The 24,153-nt window shown below is 39.4% G+C and overlaps 1 protein-coding gene across 1 annotated transcript in view; it reads right to left on the minus strand.

Annotated features, from left to right (window-relative positions):
* Positions 1-931: 931 nt before the first annotated feature.
* hpse2 (heparanase 2) overlaps positions 932-24,153 on the minus strand; it is a 56,272-nt gene continuing 33,050 nt past the window's right edge. Inside the window, exons 4-12 of the mRNA XM_034203808.1 lie at positions 23,737-23,910; positions 22,522-22,693; positions 18,830-18,877; positions 14,151-14,244; positions 12,171-12,277; positions 11,860-11,974; positions 8,459-8,604; positions 6,245-6,391; positions 932-2,540 (exon numbers count right to left, since the gene is read on the minus strand). Coding sequence (XP_034059699.1) covers positions 2,378-2,540; positions 6,245-6,391; positions 8,459-8,604; positions 11,860-11,974; positions 12,171-12,277; positions 14,151-14,244; positions 18,830-18,877; positions 22,522-22,693; positions 23,737-23,910 — 1,166 coding nt within the window. The 3' untranslated portion in view covers positions 932-2,377. The remainder of the gene's footprint in view (positions 2,541-6,244; positions 6,392-8,458; positions 8,605-11,859; positions 11,975-12,170; positions 12,278-14,150; positions 14,245-18,829; positions 18,878-22,521; positions 22,694-23,736; positions 23,911-24,153) is intronic.

The raw sequence follows: 24,153 nt of genomic DNA on the forward strand, positions 1-24,153 counted from the left end.
TCGTACAGGTTATGTATGTGTGTGTAACAGTGAGTGAGAGTGCCAAGAGCGGTGACTTTAAAACTGCGGCACACTGTTAGACATTCATGTTGATTATTTATGTTATAACTTACTGGCAACAGTGTGTTCAATTGAAGAATATTAATCTACGATCAAAGACATGTTACAAAAGAGGTACTCGTCACAATAATTGTTGACAAATTAAGTCCAGTAATTTTATGTCATAATACTCACAATGGCTTGAAGATATAACAATATAGAATTGTGCACATGTGCTCATGCAAGCTATGGACGAAAACAATGAAGTCTGTTAGGTTTGTTTTCTGTATTTGATAGAGAGTGAGGAGGTTTCTTATTACGAAATGGTACCAAGAAATTAAAATGTGTTCAGTTTCAGAATCATTTGTTCTTAATTTCGGTGGTCCTCTGGTGTGCAATGGGATGGCTGCTGGGTGTATTTCAATATAAACTAATAACTATACAAATGTAGCCAAGCAACTTCATTTTGCAACCTGTCAGCAAAAGCTTGCAATTATATATCAAAGACTACGCTTGGTGTGAATGCTGAATATAGATTTATGGAGATTCAAGGTATCATCAAACCAAGACCAAAATGATACAGCAGGAGTACTAGTTTTTTTAAATAATGAATTGTATGTTATGATTATTATTCCTTAAATAAGTAGATATACTCTATATTTGCATTGCTCAGTGTTTATTTACATGATGGGACTGTTTATACAGAAGTATCCTTTAATGTATGCAAACTAGTGAGTTTACAAGCAAAGTGTATAGAAATGTATTTATTATAAATGGAACAAATACAACTACAAGGTATTTGTAAGTGTTTATTATCAATGTAAACTTTTTTTTAAGAAAAAATAATGTATAGGCACACTTTACATATTAAAATAAAAACAAAACTCTCCAAAAGAAATATGAACATCTCTACATCAACTATGAACACATTTAAAGGGACACATATATGTATATATATATGCAACATGTTGGGGCTCTGAACCTGCTCCTGTGTTACTTCCACCACGTAGGAAAGTACAGATGGAATCATTGATCTTATTCTAAGAGCACATCATGACCCATTTGTACTCACTATGTGGTTGCAGTCCAGAAAATGACAAGCTTATCTTGAAATAAGTTGATTAAAATATTATGAACTTTAAGTAAAATAAATGGGAAACATGGGTAATGAACCATTTTAAATCTTAAGGTATTTCCTTTTCTTCCAAATAAAACACAGTCTGTGACGATGACATTTAAAACTAGAAATGTTAAAGCAAAGCAAATTATTTAGACATATAAATTAGATGTATACTGTTTGTAAGTAAACATATCAATCTTAAATCACGTATTTGCATCACTCTTTCTTATGTACAATACATTACCTAATAGTTTGACAGTAAATCTGTACAAAATTATGTAAAATATATGTATATTTAGTACAAAAAACTCTAGCAGCACAAGAGGATTATAAAACGTTACATCAAAATGAAGATAGTGACATTACATCTGCACAAAACCCAGATTGTGTGTGGAGGCTGGATGGGAGCGGAACGTAACGACACACACGACACACAAAACAGCCTTTAGAAGAAGAATATTTTCCCTTTAAGCCCCTTGAAATGGCAGAGAAGGAACCACGCTTTCAGAGGCAAATAGACTGGACAGACACATCAGTAGCTTTATCAACACACACACACACACACACACACACACACACACCACACACACACACACACACACACACACACACACACACACACACACACACACACACACACACACACACACACACACCACACACACCACACACACACCACACACACACCTTGTATGTTCTTGACTTGTGTAATCTCAGAAACGCTGCGTTTGTTTCTCTTCATCGGTCAGTAGAAGATTAATTATGAAAAACAGAAGAAACCCTGGGCAGACAGAGATAACATCTCTAGGTTTTACAATCCAAGCAGAGAAATGATAGCTTAATAAGTTGCATTAAGGTGGACTTTTGTGATATTGCATAACTTCATACAAAGTCACACAAACATTAGAGTCTTGAACAAAGAGCTGCTGGAGAAAAGAATTGAAAAGAGTTCAGTGCAGCCCTTTTGTATGTGTTTTGGGCAAGTCTTTCTTTAGTCATGAATAATGATGAAGACTACATGATTGTACTGTACTCAAGTGTCCACTCTACTGAAGTGTCCTTGAGCAAGACATGCAAATTATAAAAAGCAGTTTTTTCTGACCTCCCTGTGTTTCAGCAGAAAAGGGAACATTTAAAAAGCCACATCTTTTTTTGAAGCTTTGGATCAAAGCTGTGACTTTGAGCAGTGCTCCTAAAGCTCCGGATGAGGGGTCAGTGTTATCTTCGGCAGGCGTATGCGTTAATGTTTTTGATGACATAAAAGCCAATGGTCATGGGAGGCATGGCTATTGTCCGTCCAGCCCTCAATGTCTTAGGCTTTAACTCGGGAAATGTCTCATTGTCCACCATGAGCAGCTTCTCCCCGTTCAGCTGGACATATCTGTAGGATTAAAGAGGAACAATTCAAAACATATGTAGGTAAATGTGACAGAAAGATAAGACGGGTTTTCACCTCCCTAATAAAGTGGAGCAAAATGTAGCATCTCTCTAAAATGCTTTTGATTCTGTCTGTGTCCACGTGGGGGAGCTGTTGTAAAAAAAAATTGCAATTTCACACCGACACACTAGAACTGACTGTTTAAATCTGCCAGTGGAATTACAAACAGTTGGAGCACTGAAACAATCCTCTTAAAAGAAATGAAAGAACAGAAAATACTCAACAATCACTTTTTGTATTTGCAGTATGTTTATAGAGGTACACAAACTATAACAGTACAAATAAAGATTATACAATCAGTGGCGGAGCCAGGACATTTTCAGTGGGGTGGCCAGGATGGAACCAGTGATCATTTTGGGGTGGCATTGAAATGACTATTATATGAACATAAAAATACATCTCACTAGAAAGTAAGGGGTTATTTAAGGCACATACAACACACCTCTACATTATTTGGGATTAAGCTAGTGGTGGAATAGATCAAATAATATTCAGTATATCTAACTATTTTTTTGTATTCCCACAGGCAAAGTATCAACAAAGCTTACATTATACAAATGTAATGCAATATACAGACTGTTTAGCTTATGGTGATCAGCAGCCCTATGAGCTCATTCTCTCAGTGTATCATCAGGAATACAGAGACACACACACATCATTTAAATAAGAGCTTTTAAATTAAATGATTGGTTAAGAATAAACATCTTAAAGTAAATAACAATAAACAATAGCCCTTAACCCTGTAAGGCCCCCGGTTGTAATTTTACAACATTACTTTAAGCTATCCTAAAAAAGTCAGTAAATGTTTTGGTTTTTTAAAAGACTAAATTTACATAGTCAAAAGGTCCTTTTGTTCAGCCTCACAATGCTATTGGGTAGTAAATGTGTTATAGGTCCTGCCCTCTGGCCATACATGCCAGGGATTTTGGGCCCCATGGAAAGATATCACATTGGGCCCCACCACCAGGCCCAGGCCACGCCAACCAAACACAATTGCTGTAACCACACCTCCAGAATCCAACCCACTCATTTATGCTTTAAAATAACTCTACCTGTACAGGCTTGCATCTATCTTGTAGTCCAATACTAACCGCACAATATTTACTGACACTGTGAAAATATAACACTTATGGGGGGACAGGGCTGCTGAGCCTAGAGATGGATATGTTGGTCCTGGCACCAGGGGGAGGGACAACTGATTTAGTATGAATAGTTGCTAAAAATTTACCTGCATTTACTAAATGTCAGCTAAAAGAGGAGTGAAATTAAAAAACCTGTATAGATATTAACAGTACCTAATGTCAGCTTAGTAAAAAAAAAACATAACAATTATTATTTACAATGGACTAAGCTTAGCTAACACACATTTCCACCACTCAGACCACACCCACCTTTTCGTTGAACTGGGTGACATACTGTCGCCCTTTAGTCCCTCTCTCTTGTCTTTCTGTCCTTTCTTTTCTTTTGAAAGCCTGACTTTGTGAGTCGTAGAGACATGGTTCACATGTAAGTACTAGCATCCCTGCTCCTCACATGCTCTCACTCTCTGCTAGAAAGTGCCGGCAGTGCTGCACCGGGTTTGGAGGCAGGACCAAACCATTACATGTAAATAGAAGGGGGTGTACAGAGGCTTTGGATAATTAACTTTTGGAAGAAAATAAGTTAAATGAATTGTAAGTTTAGTGAGTACATTATCAATATAACGTCCTATTAATGTTAATTCTTGATGAATGATGAAAGGTAACTTAAACATCCTTATTCGACCTGTTACCATAACAACATATTCAGAATACATATTGTTAATGAGATGCTTCAACACATCACAGTTATACTTAAGGGTGCAGTTTTTTGTAAAAAGCAATATAGGCTGAATATAAGCGTAATGTTATTAGAAAAATATTCTACAATATTTAATAAGACTTTTTGCACAACAGTCACCTTGAGTCAGACTTTCAGTATTTCATATGCCTTGTTTCTCTTTATATTTATAAGTATATTAAAGTCATTGTAAGAGTTCAATAATAAATCATGCTCCTAAGAAATAACCACCTTATATTGTATTTCTAGTATACATTATCACCTTTAACACATACCTTTCCAACCACACAGTGCCGTTGTTATTAGTAACCATGTTTTAAAAAAAAATATTAAACTATAAAGTTCACAATAACGTAGAGATTAAGGCCAATAGTCTGTAAATGTTTATGTGAACCTCAAAATTCAATAAAATATCATATTAAATTGTACTTTATAAGGAAAAGTTGCTCAAAGCCTTTCTGGAACACCCAATGGACCTAAATACTTGGCCAGAGTTGAAAAGTACCTCTGTACTCACTACTCAGAAATGTTTATAGACATCTGGTGTTGCTAAATTCTTCATAAAAGTTTCCCTGCGTCGCGTGTGGTTAAGGAAAGCAGTTAAGTCCTAAAAAAGGCCCATCGTTAGCTTTCTCTCCTATTAATTACCCTGCAATCCTGTTCTAACACCTAAAACATCCTCCATCCTTATGGTGTTATTCAAGGATCATGCCTAGCCACCATTAGGACCCAATACCGGTATCGTATAACACACACACACACACACACACACACACACACACACACACACACACACACACACACACACACACACACACACACACACACACACACACACACACACACACACACACACACACACACACACACACACACACACACACACACGCACGCACACACCTGAGACTGTTATTCCAGGACTTGAGGCTTAAGCCTGAGTCTCAGAATAACAGGTTTAAAGGAGAGAGGAAGAGCCTAAACCTTTTGGGAAATGTGACTTATATGACCTTGTTACATGAAGTGTAATATACCATAGTTATATACTTATAAGTTTAAATAGAAAAAAAATGAAAGGAAATAAAACCCCATACAAGATTCACCTGTCGCAGGCTGTGAAAACAAACTCCAACAAAGGGCCTTCACACAACACACCTATCATTGATCTAAATGTGTGTATATTTTGTAACTCCTTTGTCCGACTAACCTGTTAATACTATCATACTGGCAAAATAATAAGAAAAAAAGAAAAAAATGAAAGATAGAGTTGGTAAGTTTTAAGAAAGCAGTCTAACATTCCGCAGTCTATATTAATCGTTCATTGAAAAAGGAAAAGGGTTCAAACTTTATTCCTTTCTTTTTGTTTCATTCTTTGAGTCGCCTAAGCTATCTACCGTCGGGTTAGGCATGAAGAAGTAAATGCTTGTAGGTTTGTGGTGTGTCTTCACACAACATGCTGACCCAGTGTGAATTATAGCACTCAAGTCCAACACCCACTGGTTTCTTAAAATGCATTCACTGCAGCGTTTGAAGGGCCAGCTTAACACCCTATTAAGGGTGGAAAAAAATAAAACAATTAAAGAGCCATAAACTTGTTTAGAGAAGTTCTCATTATCCCTATTCCTCATTTAAATTCCTTTCACACGTTTGCAAAAATACGAGCTGTTTTGGTAACCTGGTTCTGTCCTCAGTGCATTTGTCTTGTTTGATTCTCCCAAATGAATTGCCCAGGATATTCTAAAGGAAAACCACTCTTTTTTCGGGAAAGAAAACAATAACCCGATGCCGCTGAGTGTGTATGTGCACATGTGTGTGAGAGGGGGGGTACTCACTTGGCTCTGAGTCCGTCAGTGCCGTAGGGTTGCAGCAGGTACTGATGGACAATGTTGTTCCGTAATGTCCCCGCCAACTTGATTTTCTTTCGCGACCGATGCAGGTTGATGATGTAGATCGTTATGGACCCTCTCACATAGTTATGGCTAGTGGCGCAAAGACAATGATGAAAATCTCATTACTTTTCCTTTACCTTAAGGAAAGACAATCAGGAAGATAAAAGGCTCCTCTCCACATCTGTTAATATGAATTTATTATAGATATTACGTTGCCATGTTGAATACAATTCTCCATAATTAAAGATGACTACAAAGAGAAGGAAGCCTTTGATATTTTTATCACACATAGAAAGAGGATCAAACCACAACTCCTTGATCTAAACTGGATCAAAAGGCTTGCAGCAAAATAATACAGAAAGATAAAGTATGCTTAAGAATGGAATTCCATTAAGCAGCAAGTTATCATCTATATTTAGTTTGAACCATAATAAACCACATTTCATTTTCAAAGCCTTTATGATTCCTATAAAGGCTATCTGATGCTAAAATCTGCTTCTCGTGTACAGTGTCCAATGTTTGAATCTGACGCTGTACAGACCAGGGTCAGATGAAGGGTGTGAATGCGACAGGCAACTCTTCTTGAGTTACACAGACAACAGAGTGTGAGTCCCGCTGCTGAGAGCAAAGCACTGGGGACTCAACTTGATAGGGAGAATGGCCAGAGGTAAATAACTAAGCGAGACATGATCAAATCTAATAAGGGCCCAGATATGAGGACAAAGACAACACAGCTTTAGTGAAAACCACATGTTCGCCTTGGTGTTTGGTAGACAATCCTCCCTGTTCCCTCCTCCATAATCTTATATCTGTAAAGAAATCTTGGTTTTTGGTTGGATGTTTATCTTGGTTCTTTTGGGATCAGGGTGAGACATTTATTTCATTAACTCAACAAGACTGACTATATTAAATATATTCACAGAGAGAAATAAAGTATTGAGGGGAATGCTGTGTGTCTGGCTCCATGCTAAACTCTTGCAGCCTTGTTTTTGAAAACTGTGGACCATGGCTCTGAATAATAGATCAGATGGTTAGATGGAGGCAGAGATAATGACCTCTCAGGCCTTTCAAATGATGAGGTTCTCAGCGATCCAAACCAGGAACATAAACATGTGTTGATGGCGTTTGATGTTGGAGCGTCGCTGGAAAGTGTAAAGAAATGGCATGCTAACCACTAAAAGGGGTAAAAGTGCAGTGAAAGTCACATATCTAATCTGCAAAGACTTTTTAAACCCAGGGACATCCACATTAACAATAGTTCTTGTCTTACACAAACCACTAAGACTACAATGGTTTGTCCTTTTTAGTGCTGACCGTGTTCCTCAAAGTTTCAGAAATAACCACAACTGAAACTTTGTGTCTTACTGACTGATCAAATTAATCCTTTGGTGCATTAGTGGAGCTAAGCCACTTCTCCTTCTCCCAAATTCACTATGCATACCAGGTGTCTACTTTGAGAAGTATTTCAAATATTTGCGTGTATGTCATCAGGCCTCATGTGTGTGTTGGTTATGCAACTCTTGCCCAGTTATCGGCCATCTTTAGGTGCAGCGTTCCACTATTTGTTCTAAGAGATGCAGCACCTGTAAACGCAGCCTGTCTAGAGTAAGGCCGTAAGTCTAGCCTGGTGCTGACAGCCGCTGGCCTGGGTTAAATGATAACCTTGAACAGACCATGATGGCACTCTTTATCTCCTCCAGGCACAGACCGCCTTATTGTCCCTCCCCCTCCAATACCCCCCTCCAGCCAATCCGAGATGGGATAAAGGCCTAGCACACCTTTCAGCGGCTCTTTGACGGCAGGGAGACAGAACCACACACCTGCTAAGTGATACCCGTTACATTTTATAGGCTCTGAGCTGTGAATGAGCGGGTGTCTGTGGTCTGCTTATTTATGGGAAGCCGAATGGCCCGGCCTGGGATTTTGTTCTTCCTCACCAGACACTGAGCCTTAGGTGATTGCATGAGGACACGAAGAAGAAAAAGTGAAAACCGCAGCAGTCTGTTTTCCATCTAAATCCTCAAGGACATTTAAGTATCGCTACACCTCACTGGAAGGCTGAGAGGATGTGTGCTTCGTCATCTGTCAGCTACAAAAGAGACCAAAATCACAGTTCATACTGATGCCGTGTTAAGGGAGTCACACTGTAGCACGTACTTGTAGTAGCTGGTACAGTGGGCGTAGATTTGCAGCTTGTCCCGTATGACTCGTCCTGGTTGTGGCTTCCGTTGCAGTCCAGCCACCCGCACGGCTAAAACCCTCGGACCAACCAGACGCTTGTAGACCAGAGAGAACCAGTAATCCTGTAAGAACAAAACCATTGCACACACACACAGACCCACACACACAAACACACACAGAGAGACACACAGACACCCATTTAGCGTTACTTTGAGGAAAGTAAGGGATGATCATGATCATGGTCCCAGTGTTATAAGAAAGTCTTGATCTGACGCTGGCATTGACACAATTTAAAAGCACTGCAAACCACACTGTAAGTAAATGCAAGGTTAAATCTAATATACAAAGTTTTATTAAAAGAGACCATTTGTCACAAAGAAGCCTTGTTGGATTCTGGATTCCCATGAAAGGAAATATTACTGAAATCTCCATTTTGATTGTCCAGCCATGAAATGTTCTGGTGATTACGGTTTAAGTTTCATACACTTTGAGATGTACAAATGTGCCCGCAAAGCAGCTGGTCTGTGACAGAGTGAAAGTAGAGATTTATTGAACATTTTGACAGCCGCCATTTAGTTGGAGCTGATTGGCACTTGTAACATGTAACATGTCACGTAGTATAAATGCAAGCGCTGACCGTTTTCACATTGACAGATCTTAAATATGACATTTTTACAAAATATTATGCTCCATCGTGAATTGCTGTTTTCTGTTATCATTGTCGAGTGGTCCACCATACTGTGTCTCAGTCTATAGACTACACAGACTCAACACCTCTCCAAGAGACCCAGAACAACATGTGTTCCTCAGGAAGTTCCCATGCAATCCTGCATATGGCAACATTTAAGGGCTTCTTTTTTCCATGCAGACTTTAACTTAATTTGCTGCCAAGGCATCGAAGAAGCAGAGCACAGCATGGAACTGTATAGTGTTGGCCACAGGCACAGGGATGGATGGGTGAATGTATGGCCAGAACTGTGATCTATGATTATTACATGAAGTATAAAACAAAGAACAGCTATGAGTCCGAAGCTTTATTTGAGCAAGATGGCCGGAGTGATGCTATACTCTTGCTTGGGGTTTACATTTCACAACTCAAGTAAGAGAAACCATCAATGAATTGGTATACTTTAAACTACGACTGCGTTTAAATCCCCAACCAGAACAGGAATTGTGCGGACATAACATTTCATTTTTAGAGGAAAATCTGATATGGTCCTAATCCTAAACGGCCTCTCTTTGTTTTCTGTTTCCCTGTCCAAGTGCTTGTCTTTCTCATCCTGTCTTTTTGCCCCCAAATATTCAGATAACAAGTGGAGGAACAAACATCCAGATAATATACAAACCAAGAAACGCAGTTAATAACAGGCAGGAACAAGTTACCTAGTATAAGGTCATGGACTGAGGAAACGTAAATCCATGCACCAGAGACCAATAACACCCAACCTGCCCAGAATATGCAGATTATATCAAGGAGAAAACACAATTAACCGTTAGTGTTTATTGTAATAGGCCAAATGAGAGTCAGACTATTTGGCTGAGACGCTGTTAATCCATGAGATCATTAAGTATGAGGTCATACTATAACATTGCATATAGCGGCAAGTTAAAACATTTGGGTGTTGTCAATTAAAAAACAATCTTCAGCAAGCTCTAATTGAGCTTTCCAAAATATACTAAAAGATGACAGCTGTAAAAAATGAGGAGAAAAACAAATCCAGGAAAAGGTAAAAGAGATGCAAGTATACCCACAATATGCTGCCTTTAAGGTTTGCTAGTTGGGGAGGTTCAACCTCATCTCCCTGATTTCTATGTGCTTTGCAACTGCCTTTAATCTCCTGAAATATTGTCTCTCTTCAAAGCATTTGAAGGGCAATGTTTTCTAACAGGAGCAATATGCCTTCACACTGCCAGACACTAAATACTGGCATTTCTGTTTCTCAAAGATGAATCTTACTTCACCTTAGTGTAGGAGTTTACAAACCAGGCGTGTGGACTGTAAACAAAACAAAGATTATTTGATAAAGATTGGGACAAAAGCGCAAGTAAAGAAAAGGCAGAACTGTGTTAAAAGGAAAGGTAGTTGATTCTTTGAGGGGGAAGGGGGGTTCAAATGGATTCTCCCATTGGAGGAGTCGTCCTATAGCAGAAGGGGCCAGGTCATAAATTTCAAGGACAGGTTGGCCCTGCAGTGAATTCTCTCAGCAGGTAGGCTGGGGCAACCTCTAGACATCCAGCCATGTTAAAAGCATTGTGATCCTAGCGGGACGCCGACATTCCTGGAAAAATAATGGAGAGGAAAAGAGAAGAAAGATGAAGCTAAACGATACAAATGAGGCGGCTTCGCCAGTTTATTTTCTTCTTTTCACCTTTCCTCCATCTTTCTCTGCGTCAAAAATATCGGGTAAAGAGGACAAAGGATTTAGTGAAACATTTTTACGATTTTGTAGAAATTGATTATTTCAGATGCGCGATAACATTAGTGGGTAAAATAGTACTCATTCAGGCAGCTACTTATAAGCAGAACAGGAATAAAGTCATCTTGAATGATAACAAATGTTTGATTCCGTCATATTCCACTTGATTGTATTAGCAATGATTTACGATACAGGCCCCTAATGCAACCCTCTCATCCTGCCCTGCCTCAGCTAAATATAATCCATTTCTTTAAAAATGTAATGTTTTTTTTTGTATGAACTTGGCTCATGGTAGACTTTTGTAACTCCAATTTGTTTTCCAGCTAAATTGAATCAGACTAAAGTCCCTACTTATCTTCTGTTTTACCTAGCAAGAAGCATCTCATGTTTAGCTTTTAGTACAAGAAAGGAACATTATAACCTTAAAATTAGGCCTACACATGCTTGTTGTTTAAATAAAAAATCTTCATGAACAACTTGTAAAAAGATCAATGTGTGTCAGATGATTAATACTGTTGTTGTATTCTGTACCTTGAGGAACTTGGGATTGGGCAGGTCCATTTTAAACACTGTTGCAGGCTTTTTCACTAACATGCCTGTGTATGAGCATCTCAGGTTGCAGATCTATCACCGGCCGACTGTCCCGCACAGAGAAGCGCACAGTTGTGATGGGGGTTGACGGGAGCAGTGACACTGTCCTGAGTTTCTGACAAAGGGCTAAGGTTACATGGCATTTCGCCCCCACGTCTAAGCACTCATCACCACTAAACGCCTTTCATCTCGCCTAATAGCTCCCACGGGAAAGAGCGAGAGGTGCTATCGAGGCACTGGGTCTGGCACAGAGAAGGTCCAGATAGTAACAGGACTACACAGGTCAGAACCTTGTTATCATGAGGAAAAAAGGGGAATTGAAGCCTTGAAAATAAGACGCAATAATCCTTGTTGGACTGAGAGACTCACAGGTAGAGGGTTAAAGTTCTGGTCCACAAGGTGTGTGTATCCGTAGTCAAAGAACGAGTGACGCAGGACAACATCAATCCCCTGCACAGCAGCCATTCCCAGCGCGTTCACCCACCTGGAAAACATATGAACACATACACAAAGAGAAAAATTAGGCCTGCAACAGCAGATGCCTCTCATTGTGATACAGCTAGCACAGAAAGCATTGGAAATAAATATGTTTTTTCCTATCAGTTTATGAGTATTAAAGTTATCATCATCCACAGAACACATTGCGGTGGATTTAGCGACAGTATGATAGCAGTACTCACAGAAAGCTAGCAGCGTATGTGTCGGAGAGATTGTTGATGCCTCCTGCCCACGCCGGCCCGAGCCCACCCAGCCATACCTTCTTACCAGGAGAGTGTGTGTTCACAACCTGCATGGAGAGGGACAGAAACACAGGTGTATCAGCAACGTCAACCATGGAATCAAGTTTATGATATCTAAAAAAAGTCATTTGAATCAATACATATTTTTTTACCAGTTAAACTGTCACTGTACTAACATATGCTTCTCCTATAATGACTGCATTTTCAAGACTCTAATGCAGGGGTGGGGGCCACACCAAATGGTCTCGGGGGCCGTATACGGCCCCCGAGACCATTTGGTGTGGCCTTCGAGGTAATTTATAAACACACGCAAAAAAGAAAAAAATTAAAGAAATCTAGACCGCAAAATAATTAAACAAGTGAGTGCCTATTTTTCCTGGCCAAGGTCAGGGTCCTTGAACACAACACAAGCCTAACGTGTCATCACGTGGTATATGTCTCGTCTGACAGGGGTGTAGTTCTGACCTGATGGGGAGCACCAGAACGCAGCTCCGCTCCGGCACTTCCAAAAATTGCAGTACCCATAAGGAGCCGTACACATGCTGCAGCTTTTGCGTGGCTGTGTCTTAGTTGTAAGCCCAGTGGCGATCTGTCATACTGATCATACAGTCAATAACGTTGTTGTTATTAGCATCTGGTTATAGCTATGCTAACGAATATAAGAAGCTTTTTCTACAACCAGTGAGGTAAAGACACATCTTTATATGATCATTATAGTTATAAAAAAATAAGAGAATAAAGTAAACAGGTATAAAATACTATATGACAGTAAAAAAAAGTTATTATTAATAAACAAGAATACAGTTTGAAAGGGGAGTGATTTGTAAAATATCCATAAAGAAAAAGAAAATCTGCTTACAGTTCTGTTTCATCTGGGTGTTGAGAGATGTATCCATAGATCTACTAATGTTGCTCTCAAAGTGCACCAGATTGATGCTTTTAACTTCAACATTTAAAAAAAAATCTTCCCCTAGAGGAGGTTAGGTCCCCCCCACTTAAATCATGTTCACATGGATAGGAGTCTAAATACATTTGCACACATCTTGTGTCCATATCTTTCTGTTTGGGTGGTCATGCCACAACTCTGCACGTGCATGCATGCGCGAGTCATGGCAAGATATCTGGATTAAGAGGTTGCTTTTTCTTTGCACAGCATGAAAGAAAGGTGAAATGAGTGGGCTGTGATTTTAGTATTTTTAAGCAGAGGTCAATAATTTGTACGGCCCTCGGAGGATGTTGAAAACATTGAAATGGCCCTTGAGAGGAAAAAGGTTCCCCACCCCTGCTCTAATGTAAAGTCATTTCAAGTAGTAGTTAACAAACTCTACATGTGCAAAGAGATTGAACCTTATAATTGCACACAGAATACAAATAAAGCTACACAAAAAGCTGAACTCACTGACTTTGGCTGAGTGGTACTGCAAAAAGAATCTCACTTTTGATACATTTCATTGAATGTTGTAACTTTTTTTCTTGGCAATGATTGCTTATTTTTCCCTGAGGCACTTTGGCACTGTCCATCTCTTACAACTCAGCAAGTCTGCCATATCAGCCAGTGTTGATAATATTACCTCACGGTGGAGACAACCATCTTACCCCGAGGGCTCGTCTTGTGGTGAGCACATGTGGCTGTATCATTACAAAAGCTAGCTGAGGACTGATGCAGCACCTTGCAAACTCAAAAATGCTAATATAACTTGTGATTGAAATGAGTTGTTTCTTCCTATCCAGCCTGGAGGTGTTGTGAACGACCTGTGATATGACATCTGAAATATACACCAGACAAATACATGTTGTATCTACAGTACAGCTCTAGAACTGACATATGATATTCACCGAGGAGCAAGCAATCAAAATAGTTGATGTAAATATTTTCACCGTAGAAGTTCAATTTCAAGACTTTAAGTCAAACTCAAGTACCTTGGTGACTTTATTTATCTGCTCTGTCAGTGTGTCCAACAGACGGGTCTTTAGGAAGTCCTCCACTTTGTTCACTCTGCCGTCCATATAATAACTGTAATGGAAATGCAAAGAAAATGCTGTGAGAGAAACACTCTGTACACGCTTTACAATAAGCAACAATCATTATCGTCACATTTTTACAGCACTGAATGGTTAGAAAAGTGAAATGTACAAGCCGTATGTTGATTTTCCATCAAAACACACACCAAATATGAGTGTGTGTAACTTAAGTTCAATTGATTGATAAGAACTATATATTGTGTTCCTTCTACATATTGGACCATATTTCAAAAGACTTTTGTTCCATGCACCAAACACAATGGACCAGGGTGTCTTCCTATTGGTAAGACACCCTCTATATTTCATAATAACATATCACACAAACAGGCGGGTCAATGGTAAGTTAAACTGTACAACAACAATAAAGAAGCTTCACAAATGCTATACTAACGTAGCTGCGGTTCCTTCTTGGGTTGCATCAAAGAGCAATTGGAAGCACTGAGATTTCAAACTGACCAATGCAGACATCCATGTGTTTTAGAGATAAAGACACAAAGAGAGGTGATAATGAGAGATGATGTTAAGAGAGCGCGATGAAAGAAGAATGTTATGGATGTTAGAGCCAAAGTCCGGAGGAACATCACCCAGACAGAAAGCCTCTCCAAGATCCCTGCAAGAGTCCAAGAGAGGAAAACCAGAGAGCAACAACCACACACTCCTGTTTCAGGTCACATGATACACATAATACACATAATACACATGCACAGTGTATCTGCACTGCTGAAGACAACATGAGTGTTGAATTGATGATAGTTAAAGATATATCTCCTAACAGTATCCCAGATTCTCAAACTTCCAGTGACGAATGTGAAAAAATCAACAATTTAATATATATATTTAAACATCTTTTTTTATCTTCTTTCAGTAGTCTGGTTAAGTCATTTTGCTGAACTAATCTACATTAGTCAGGAATATTACCACTTGAATAAATATTTATAATTCAATGTTGTAGTCGACAGCAGAAGGATTTGAATGCTTACTTATGGATATGATGAAAAAAACGTTTTAAAAGTTTAATAACCCAGTAATGTCATATAAATGCATTCATCCGCTACATAAGCAATGGAAAAAGTGACACGTATGAGAATTAAATGACTCATGTGGAATCATTATTTTTTACAGCACCATGACAAAAGAAAATAACGAAAACTGATACAACACGTGTTTATTAGATATGTAAGAACAAATCTGTGAGTCATTGCAGAGCAGATTTCTATTCTGAAAACAACAAATATTATTAATCAAATACCACATCAGCTCAGTAAAAGTTTTATTCCAATTTAGAATTACTACAAAACACTTGTAAATTGGTATGAGGGATTCAAGTTCCATGCTAGTAATCAAAGTCTCAAACACAATTAAAGGGTGAAAAGGCAAGGGAGGTTTGCACTCTGTCCAGAATATTAAGGCCAATAGACAAATAGACCATATCATCATAACAGCAGCATCAATAGTCTGATGTGTCAATAGAATCGCTTAGAAAACAGCTGAATTATATGCATGTGGGGTGTAGCAGTGTTGCAATCTGAGCTTAACCTCATTGAAAATGTTGTCCCCGTGTTGGAAAAGTCCCAAACTCCTGGCCTCAAACTGTAAACAACTCGTGGATTAAGTCATAGCTTTACACAAATTATTTGGTTATCCTGTCATCTTTCCAGAGAGCTCACAATAACTCTTCAGACCAGAACCCAGAGAAAGAAATTCCAGTTCATATATGGAAACAGAATCAAAAACTGTTATTTGATAGCTGTATCGTGCAATGTAAATAAAGCTATTATGGTCAGAGTCTAAAAGAGAGCAAGGCAAAAGGGCAACATTTGCTTTCTTTGCTTAAGTTTGTTGGTTCATTAGAAAACTCATCAAGGAATGAATATAAGGAAACAGTTTAAGTATGTTGACCAGAATTGAGGGGATTTCAGCTCGGTATTCTTAGGGTTGCCCAGGTCTAAGCTCCCAAAACAGAACTAATAACTTTTTCCCTTGTTCATCCAATATTTGGCATGACTCAGCTACCGGACTAAAATGCAGAAAAGAACAACACGGGGTCTGAATGTTTTCATACAAAGATCCACTAGGTTCTAGCTCTCACTGTGCCAGGACTGCACTAAAGACAGCTCACTAATAAAACAATCAGCACTCTATTTCAAATGATAGCAGAGACTACAGAAGAAGTGGATGTGATCAAATGCCAGACAAAGAATATCAATACCAAACAAGCAAAAATTCATACATGTTAAATTCTTTTTTGAGAAATGTAGAGTTAAATGAAGTCTGAGAAATACTAAAAATGAATAGTTCCTTTCACATGAATGTTTTGTTAGATAATAATCACAGAGGACTTGTTTTAAATTGTCTGATAGTAGCAGTCTCAGGACTTCTCCAAGTCAAATGCCTTGTGTGTTAGACATGTATCTGTTTTATTATGCTGCACATTTTAATGTCAAAAAGTCTTTTCGTGATGAGTTATGTTTCCATCTTCTGCATGGATTCCTTTCCTCATCCTTTTAACCTCTATTCTGTAAAAAAGTAAGAAGATGTGTTTCTTGATGTGGACCAGCAGGTTGAACCCAGCTGAGCGATGTGTAGTTTCCCTCAGGAATGCCATCAGTGATTTTACAGTGCCTCTGTGAGTCTCACATGAGAAAGGATGGGATCACAAACCTTTCACATGTATTTGTTCTAGCCTCAGCTGTCAATGCACGCACAGCCTGCTCTCTGACATGCAGCACTGCTGTCATGCTGACAATGAACGAGAAAGATGTGAGTATCGATGTAACCTTGGCTTTAAAATGTGGCTGTGTAGCTGCAAAGCATGTTTCGTTCTTTACATACACATACAATGTTTTATCAAGACAACATTTGCAAGGGAATTTGAAGGAGAATTTGCTTAAAACCCACCAGGTTCTTGAAAAAGGGCATTCTCTAGGCAACATATTGGCCTACAGATAGTAATAACAGTAATGTTATATAAACAATTTGCACTTATCTATCAATCATTTTACACAAAATAAACAATTTAGCAAAAAAGTTTACGACCATCAAACCAATAGCTGTCAAGACGTTTCATTGAAAACCACAACATGGAACCACCAGAGGAAAAGTCACCAAATATTCATCTTCTGTGGACAATAAATCTATATCAATCTAATATGTGTTGAGGTGTGTTAGCGTGGACCAATGACGAGTCCTCAATGCATCTTGAGTGCATTAACACCTGGACTTAGAGATGTACACTCTTTTAAATATCAGCTCTGAGCAGGGCCACGGAGCACAGCGAGGTCTATCCAGAGTATGTGGTGTGAGCACCACAAATTAAATTATATTGACAACAATTGTATTGGCCTGAAGGCAGAAATCTCAGACCTCTATATTTCAAATACTGAGTAAACAAACTCAAAACAGTCTGCATGGTTACACACCACCAGAGGTATGTGACAAATGTTTTTTCTCATCATTTGGGTGAATTTGACTTTAAATATCAACAGGAAAAACTGATAGAAATGTGTACATCCAGACAACCAGGCAAACATCTTGAGAAACAATGGGCACACTATCTAAAGTCTGAAATAACATTAAACAGCAGAAAGATGGGAAAGGGGGGGAAGAGAGACAGAAAGAGAAAGATCATGTTTTGTTTGTGATTCCAAAAATGCATAAGCAGCAGTAACTGAGACAAGATGCTCCAAATGTCAAACTTAAATCTTGTGGAAAAAACGTAATACCATAATATCAATGTTTTCTGCAACAGAATACCTCAGACTGTAAGCCATGGACAGCCTGTCTTGAAAATCCACATGATTCTCTAAAGTGTATAATGAACGCTGCGTTTCCAACCTGCTACGCTTGATACACACACAACTAGCCAGCTGCAAAGGAGTAAACACCGTGTTGTAGACGTGTTAATGAGTGGTCCCTACTTTTATACGTTTGGCTTTTTTTGTAGAGGTCAGAGTTGCCGTCAGGAAGGCTGGTTAAACAGGAATCTGGATCTCTGAGTAAAACGGGCTAATTGACAGAGGGAATGAGCCAGAGCATATGGTTTGATTTTAACAGTGTGGGTGGTGTTTTTCTAAGCCTTACTGACAGCCCTGCCTCCTTCCGTTTCTTCTAACTTCTCTTAATTAGACCTGACCTTCACCTTAATGACCATTCACTCAGTCGCACAGGGTGTGTCTGAGCGTACAGAGGGTGTGTCTTTTTAATCTAACACGTGTTTAAAGACATACTGATAAAACATGGGACAAAAGAGCTAACCATTGATACTAAGCATTCCTACAGGATGTGCAATAGACAAATTGCAGGTGTTACTAATTTAACACATTCTCTCTCTCTCTCTCTCTCTCTCTCTCTCTCTCTCTCTCTCTCTCTCTAAAGTTCTCAGTCTCTCTCAGTAACACGCCTTGAATTGCTTGTTGCTGCCTACTACTGTGCAATTGAGTGATAATAATACAAATCATGGTTATATTTAAGGTTTTTTAAGTACAGTAGGAAGTCTACGGTATGAGAAGAATGCACATGGATTCGGGGGTAAACTATGGACAAAATAATAAAATAGAAAAAAAGGGTAAAATACCTACTGTTGCCACGTAACTGCATCTACAACAGAGCCGGCATTCTTCATGAACCTGAAAGTCAGAAAAACAGAGTTATCGTCACATGAGTGGACCTCTTTTTAAAAACTGGGTGTTATCAAACTCATTTTCACAGTTATTTTAACATTAAACCTACAACGTATCTGCTAACACATGGGAATATAAGAGAGGAAGGCAGGGTGCAATATCCTTGTTTTAACACAACAGATTTGAAAACCAGGATGTGAAAAAGATACTACTTTTATGTGGAGTAAGTCAAACTGTTTTCAAAGAGCAAAATAACTTTACTCTACTCTTGGTTGATATGTACGTCTAATGGAATATGTCATAGTGTTGGTTAGATTAAGTGAAGACAATTCAATATTCTATAGGGGAAGTAAGAGCTTAATTAAGACGGTCAACCTACAGACATAGAAAGATTTCCATTTGAAGCCCAGTATACACCACATTTTGTTCAAGCCAAGAAATACACCGTGTTTCCTTGAGCTTTTTCCGCAGCCTGTTCAGTTTGCTTTAATTATGTTAAATACAAACTCCTGCACACAAACAACAACTCAACACATACACACTGGGTGTTTCTCAATATCGAGTACGCTTGCTTGGTAGCACATGTCTTCCGAGTCACTTGCTTCAGAAGCGAGGCAAGAATCCTTCCTGGCATTCGGAAAACGAAGAGTGGAACAGGCAAGTGTGCAGGTGTGCGTCATATGAGAGGCCCCGCCTTACATTTTCTGCCACAGATTTGGGGAAATTGGTCCGTGCGCAAAGCATTGTGGGGATTTTAAGACCGCGGAGTCTACACATGTGAAGCCTCGAAATTTCTCCAAACAAAGTACGCCGGGCTTGGTAGAATTCCAAGTATGCTGGATATTGGAACAGTACTTCGGCGGCACTCGATGACGTAGTATGCTTGAAATGGTGGCTCTGGAGCAGCTTTACTCGAGATTGAGAAACACCCAGTGACTCGTCCGCCTTCCTCCTCCTGGGATTCTGCATCTGTGTGTGTTTCCTTGTCTACCTGACCCAAATCTCTCCATATTTGGGGGTAACAGCTTGGCTTTAATGTGTCTCTCTAAACTTTCACTCCTCTGGCTTGTTTAGTCTGTCCAGCTCTGATATTTGGACTGTTGAGCAGCACAGTGTCTAATTCATCTTATTTCCTGAGAGCAGTAGAGTAGTTGGGATGTCAAACACAAGAGCCACCCCCTCGTAACCGTGTCAAACACACGAGGATCACTCTGTCGTTAAACGTGTCACCAGTGACCTGCAGATACTCCATCCATCTCCTCTTCATCCACTCTCTCCCTCTTAGCTTCTCAATGCATCTTTCTTTTCCAGTAGGTCCACTACTTATTAATCAGTACACACACACACATCATGTACACTCACACACATTGGTGCACACAAACACACACCTTTTATTCCTGAGTAAATTTGATCTGTCAGCACAGCGAGATAAACAGCGGCTCATAATGGTTCCTGTGATGTAAGTAGCTCGAGTACCTAGAGGGGGGAGACCCATATCAAATGATTCTCTCCCCCCTGTCTTCCAACTAGCTGTCAGAGTGTGTGAGGCTGCAGAGAGGAGCTGGAGACAGATCCAGGCTGAGATATACAGAGACATTAAACTGTTGTATGCTTCTGCACACAAACCTTTTTAGCCGACATTAGTTTAATTTCATGGACTGTACTTTGCTTCATGAGATGCTGTTTCTCGTTTTACTGTTTTCAACATTTCAGTTAAGGTCAGAGAGCACCTCTGTCATTTCAAATTGACTCATTACCTCTGGAGAGAAATACATATATGATGACAGAGAAGTATAAGCATTGATTATAGCTTTCTTTCAGCCAACGGGCATGACAAGTTAACGGTTGAGTGTCTCCAACGCTGACCTTTCCACTCAAAATCCATACAATATATATCAGTAGTTTATTTGTATTCATTCACCAACAAAAGATATCTCGATATCTCTAAGAAGAGCACATCTATAGTGCATTATGAGGGTATTCATCTTGAATTGATTCATTTGTGTATTATCCCACTGAACACCTGCATCAAGTATTCAAACTGTAACATTGACTTGGTAATGCCTTATAGAGTTGAACAGCACTATTAACACTTTATAAACCGTTTACCAGTTAGTTAGTGAGCAGGTAAAAGTGTGTTTTTTGTATCTTTATTTGTCAAACATGATGACAAATTCTCTACATGAGACATATTTTATATATAATTACAGTTGTACTTTACTTTGTCATTCATTATCTGTTTATGCACCAGCGGAGGAGGAGCTATAGGGGTTGGAAAATACATGAATAAAAGGTTAGATCTGCTCACGACTAGCATGTTATAAACCATCTATAAAATGTTTATATAGGAAGTGGTACCACTTGTTAAGATTAAATTCCGTATTCAAGTTTAATATTCTTGATAATACTGAGCCATTTTCCGTTTCAGGGTAACAGAAACATCTCTTTATAAGGTCCCGCTTTATTTGGAGCAGTGACAGAGCCGTGTGTATCCGTCCATGTTTTATTTTCAATCTGTTTGTTGTACAGGGCCACTGGAGCATCCATTTGAGTCAACTTTGTTTCTATTTCAACAGACCCAAAGCAGAGTGGCTTCACTTTTTGGGAAGTGATGAATACGTTTGAGAGCTGCGTCATCTATTTGGTCAACAGAACTGAGAGAGTTTTTCTGTCTTAAAGGTGTTTTAACAAACTAAGACAGGCAGAAACATCCAAAAGTAGCATACATATGTTCAGTGCCTGATTCATCAGAGGGGTCAGCTTGAGTTCATATGATCACACAAGAGCCAGAGCTTGTGTTGCATCGAGAAATGACATTTTGGGATATCAAAACTGGGCCGTCTGATTTAAAAATGTGCAATTTGTTATACAGTTCCATCATTATTTCCCTGTACTAAACTGTTTTCGGTCAATTGTATGACTTTGACATTAAAAGCTTAACTTTTTATTAAACTTAAAGCTTGCAAACTCTTATGATTTGATCTTATGATGATGATCTTATCTTGCAAATGTGTATTGAAAGATATGTGTTTTCATAAGTCCTTAAATGCAAAATTATGATCCTCCTCATAACTACTATACTATTTTAAAATAATATAAGTACAGTAGAATCCAGAAGTGAATCAGGAAAAGTATGTTTGCATTTGAAAAGGGCAAACAGTAAAGTATTACTGACCTGTAGGTAACAAGCAGAATACAAAGCTGCCTTTTTTGCAGTCCAAATAAAACTAGAAAGTATGAAATGACCATAGAGAGAGCTGTTGGAGATCTATTAGAGTCGGACCAAAGCTGGTGGAGCTTATGGGTTAAACCAGCAGGTGGGACGTTGTGCCGTCACGTTATCAATCAGATGACACTTTATTTAGGTTGACATGGTATAACTGGAGCTGAGACGCTGAAACCTGGAAATCCATAAACACAGAACACTTCTGCAATGCGTGTGCGTGTCTGCGTGTGTGTGTGTGTGTGTGTGTGTGTGTGTGTGTGTGTGTGTGTGTGTGTGTGTGTGTGCTTTAAACACAGTAAAGCTCAGTCAGAGTCAGAAACCCCTGCAGCATACATTCCACTACCTTAGCCCTTTGTTCCCCTGCAGGATAGCCTAACAAGGACATATATCATTCTCTATCAATGTGTTGCATGCTGACACTCACCCGTCCAGCAGCAGGATGGCGTTCTTCCGGGGTCGACCTGCGTTGGGGCCGTAGAGGTGAGCTCGGTGGTAGTAGCGCACAGACTGCAGCAGGGTCCGCAGCTTGGTGTGGTCCTGAGCCAACTGCGTGCTGTTGACCGCTCGACCCACCATGCTGCGGTACGCGTTAGGCTCTGGGAAGAAGAGATGCAGTACACTGAGCCAGAGATATATTTTACAAAAGCAACATTGAGGAGGTCAAGGTGAAAACATTTGTGTTGTAGTAGTCTGATCTTGCTTTCCTAGAGAGTACCAAACATCCAGTAGAACAAAGGGTAATTGGGCAATTTGCAGTGATAGAGACAGATGGACTGCATGTGAGATGGATGGTCCAAGCACACAGGGTGGCCTAGCAGAACCAGGAAAAGAAGATACGGAGGGAGATAGTTTCCCCAAATGGATACAAATACAATGTTACAGGCACTTTCCTTTTTAACAACAAGCGTATTGTTATTGTCTTGGCCAGGTTGGGCTTTAAAATATATCTTTCAATATGTCTGCTTTGTGTGTGAATGAAGCTGTGTCTGTGCTGTGTTCCGTGTATTTAATGAAAATATTATTGGCAAATTCAAGAGGATTAACTTTTCATTCCACCTCTCAAAACTACCTCTGTGTCTGCACTGTCTGCGTGATTTACTTTAACTGTGCTTTTGCTGGGGTCCAAGTCACACATGGTTCAGTCAACCGATTTTCAATGGTACTTATAGGCTTAGTCTAAAATAAAAGTTGCTATGGTGGGCTTAATTGCAGATGAAATTAAATTAATTCTGAAGTGATGTGCAGCAGGGGAACACCAGGCTTTGTGTGCAGCGCAGCTCCCCAGGAACACAGATGGTTAGGATGACATGAGAGCATGCAGTTCCTTTGATCCCTGAATTAACCCCTTGCTCTACTCTCACTTACAGCTTGCTCTCTACATTTGTTGTCATTCAAAGCTGGTATAACCAGTAAATGTTTAATAAACAAATGTGTAACTGCTTTCTCATAGCACAGGACTTTAAACAAGTACTTTTTTGGACTAATCTAACAGTAAAAGTGAAAGTCCTTCATGCTGTATTACACATAACAATGCAAGTCATACAGTGTTTCTGGGTTCAAAATAGAGTATATGTGTTTGTTCAGACGTCAGCTTATCATGTTATTTAGTATGCAGCATGTGGTGTGTATGTGTACTGACCGTTTCCAAGCTCCCAGGATATGTTGTACTTCTTTCCAGCGCCGTACTTTAGGAGGCTCAGGGTGGAGGAGGTGTTCCAGGAGTTGTCTGGGTTTCTGTGCAGCGCGTTGAGCCCCAGGATCAGGTGCAGACCAGCACAGTCGGCAAAGTTGTACAGTTTGTCTAAAGACCTGGCTGGGAGAAACCCACAAAGCAGTTGTAACTTTGATTCTTTTTATGCATCTGGTATTACATGGAGACCATGTGCAACTCATCGATGTGCTGTTGTACATATCTATGTGTTGTAGGAGCCCCCTACTTTTCTTCTAAAACCATGTCACGATCCTGTTTTATGGTGCTCTTTGTACCATAACCACCGATATTTGCAGCTTTAAAGAGAATATCAACATGTGATGAAATGTAGTTTGCATTATTGAG

The sequence above is a fragment of the Gymnodraco acuticeps genome, unplaced genomic scaffold (genome assembly GCF_902827175.1).
Source record: "Gymnodraco acuticeps unplaced genomic scaffold, fGymAcu1.1, whole genome shotgun sequence".
Classification (NCBI taxonomy): Eukaryota; Metazoa; Chordata; class Actinopteri; order Perciformes; family Bathydraconidae; genus Gymnodraco; species Gymnodraco acuticeps.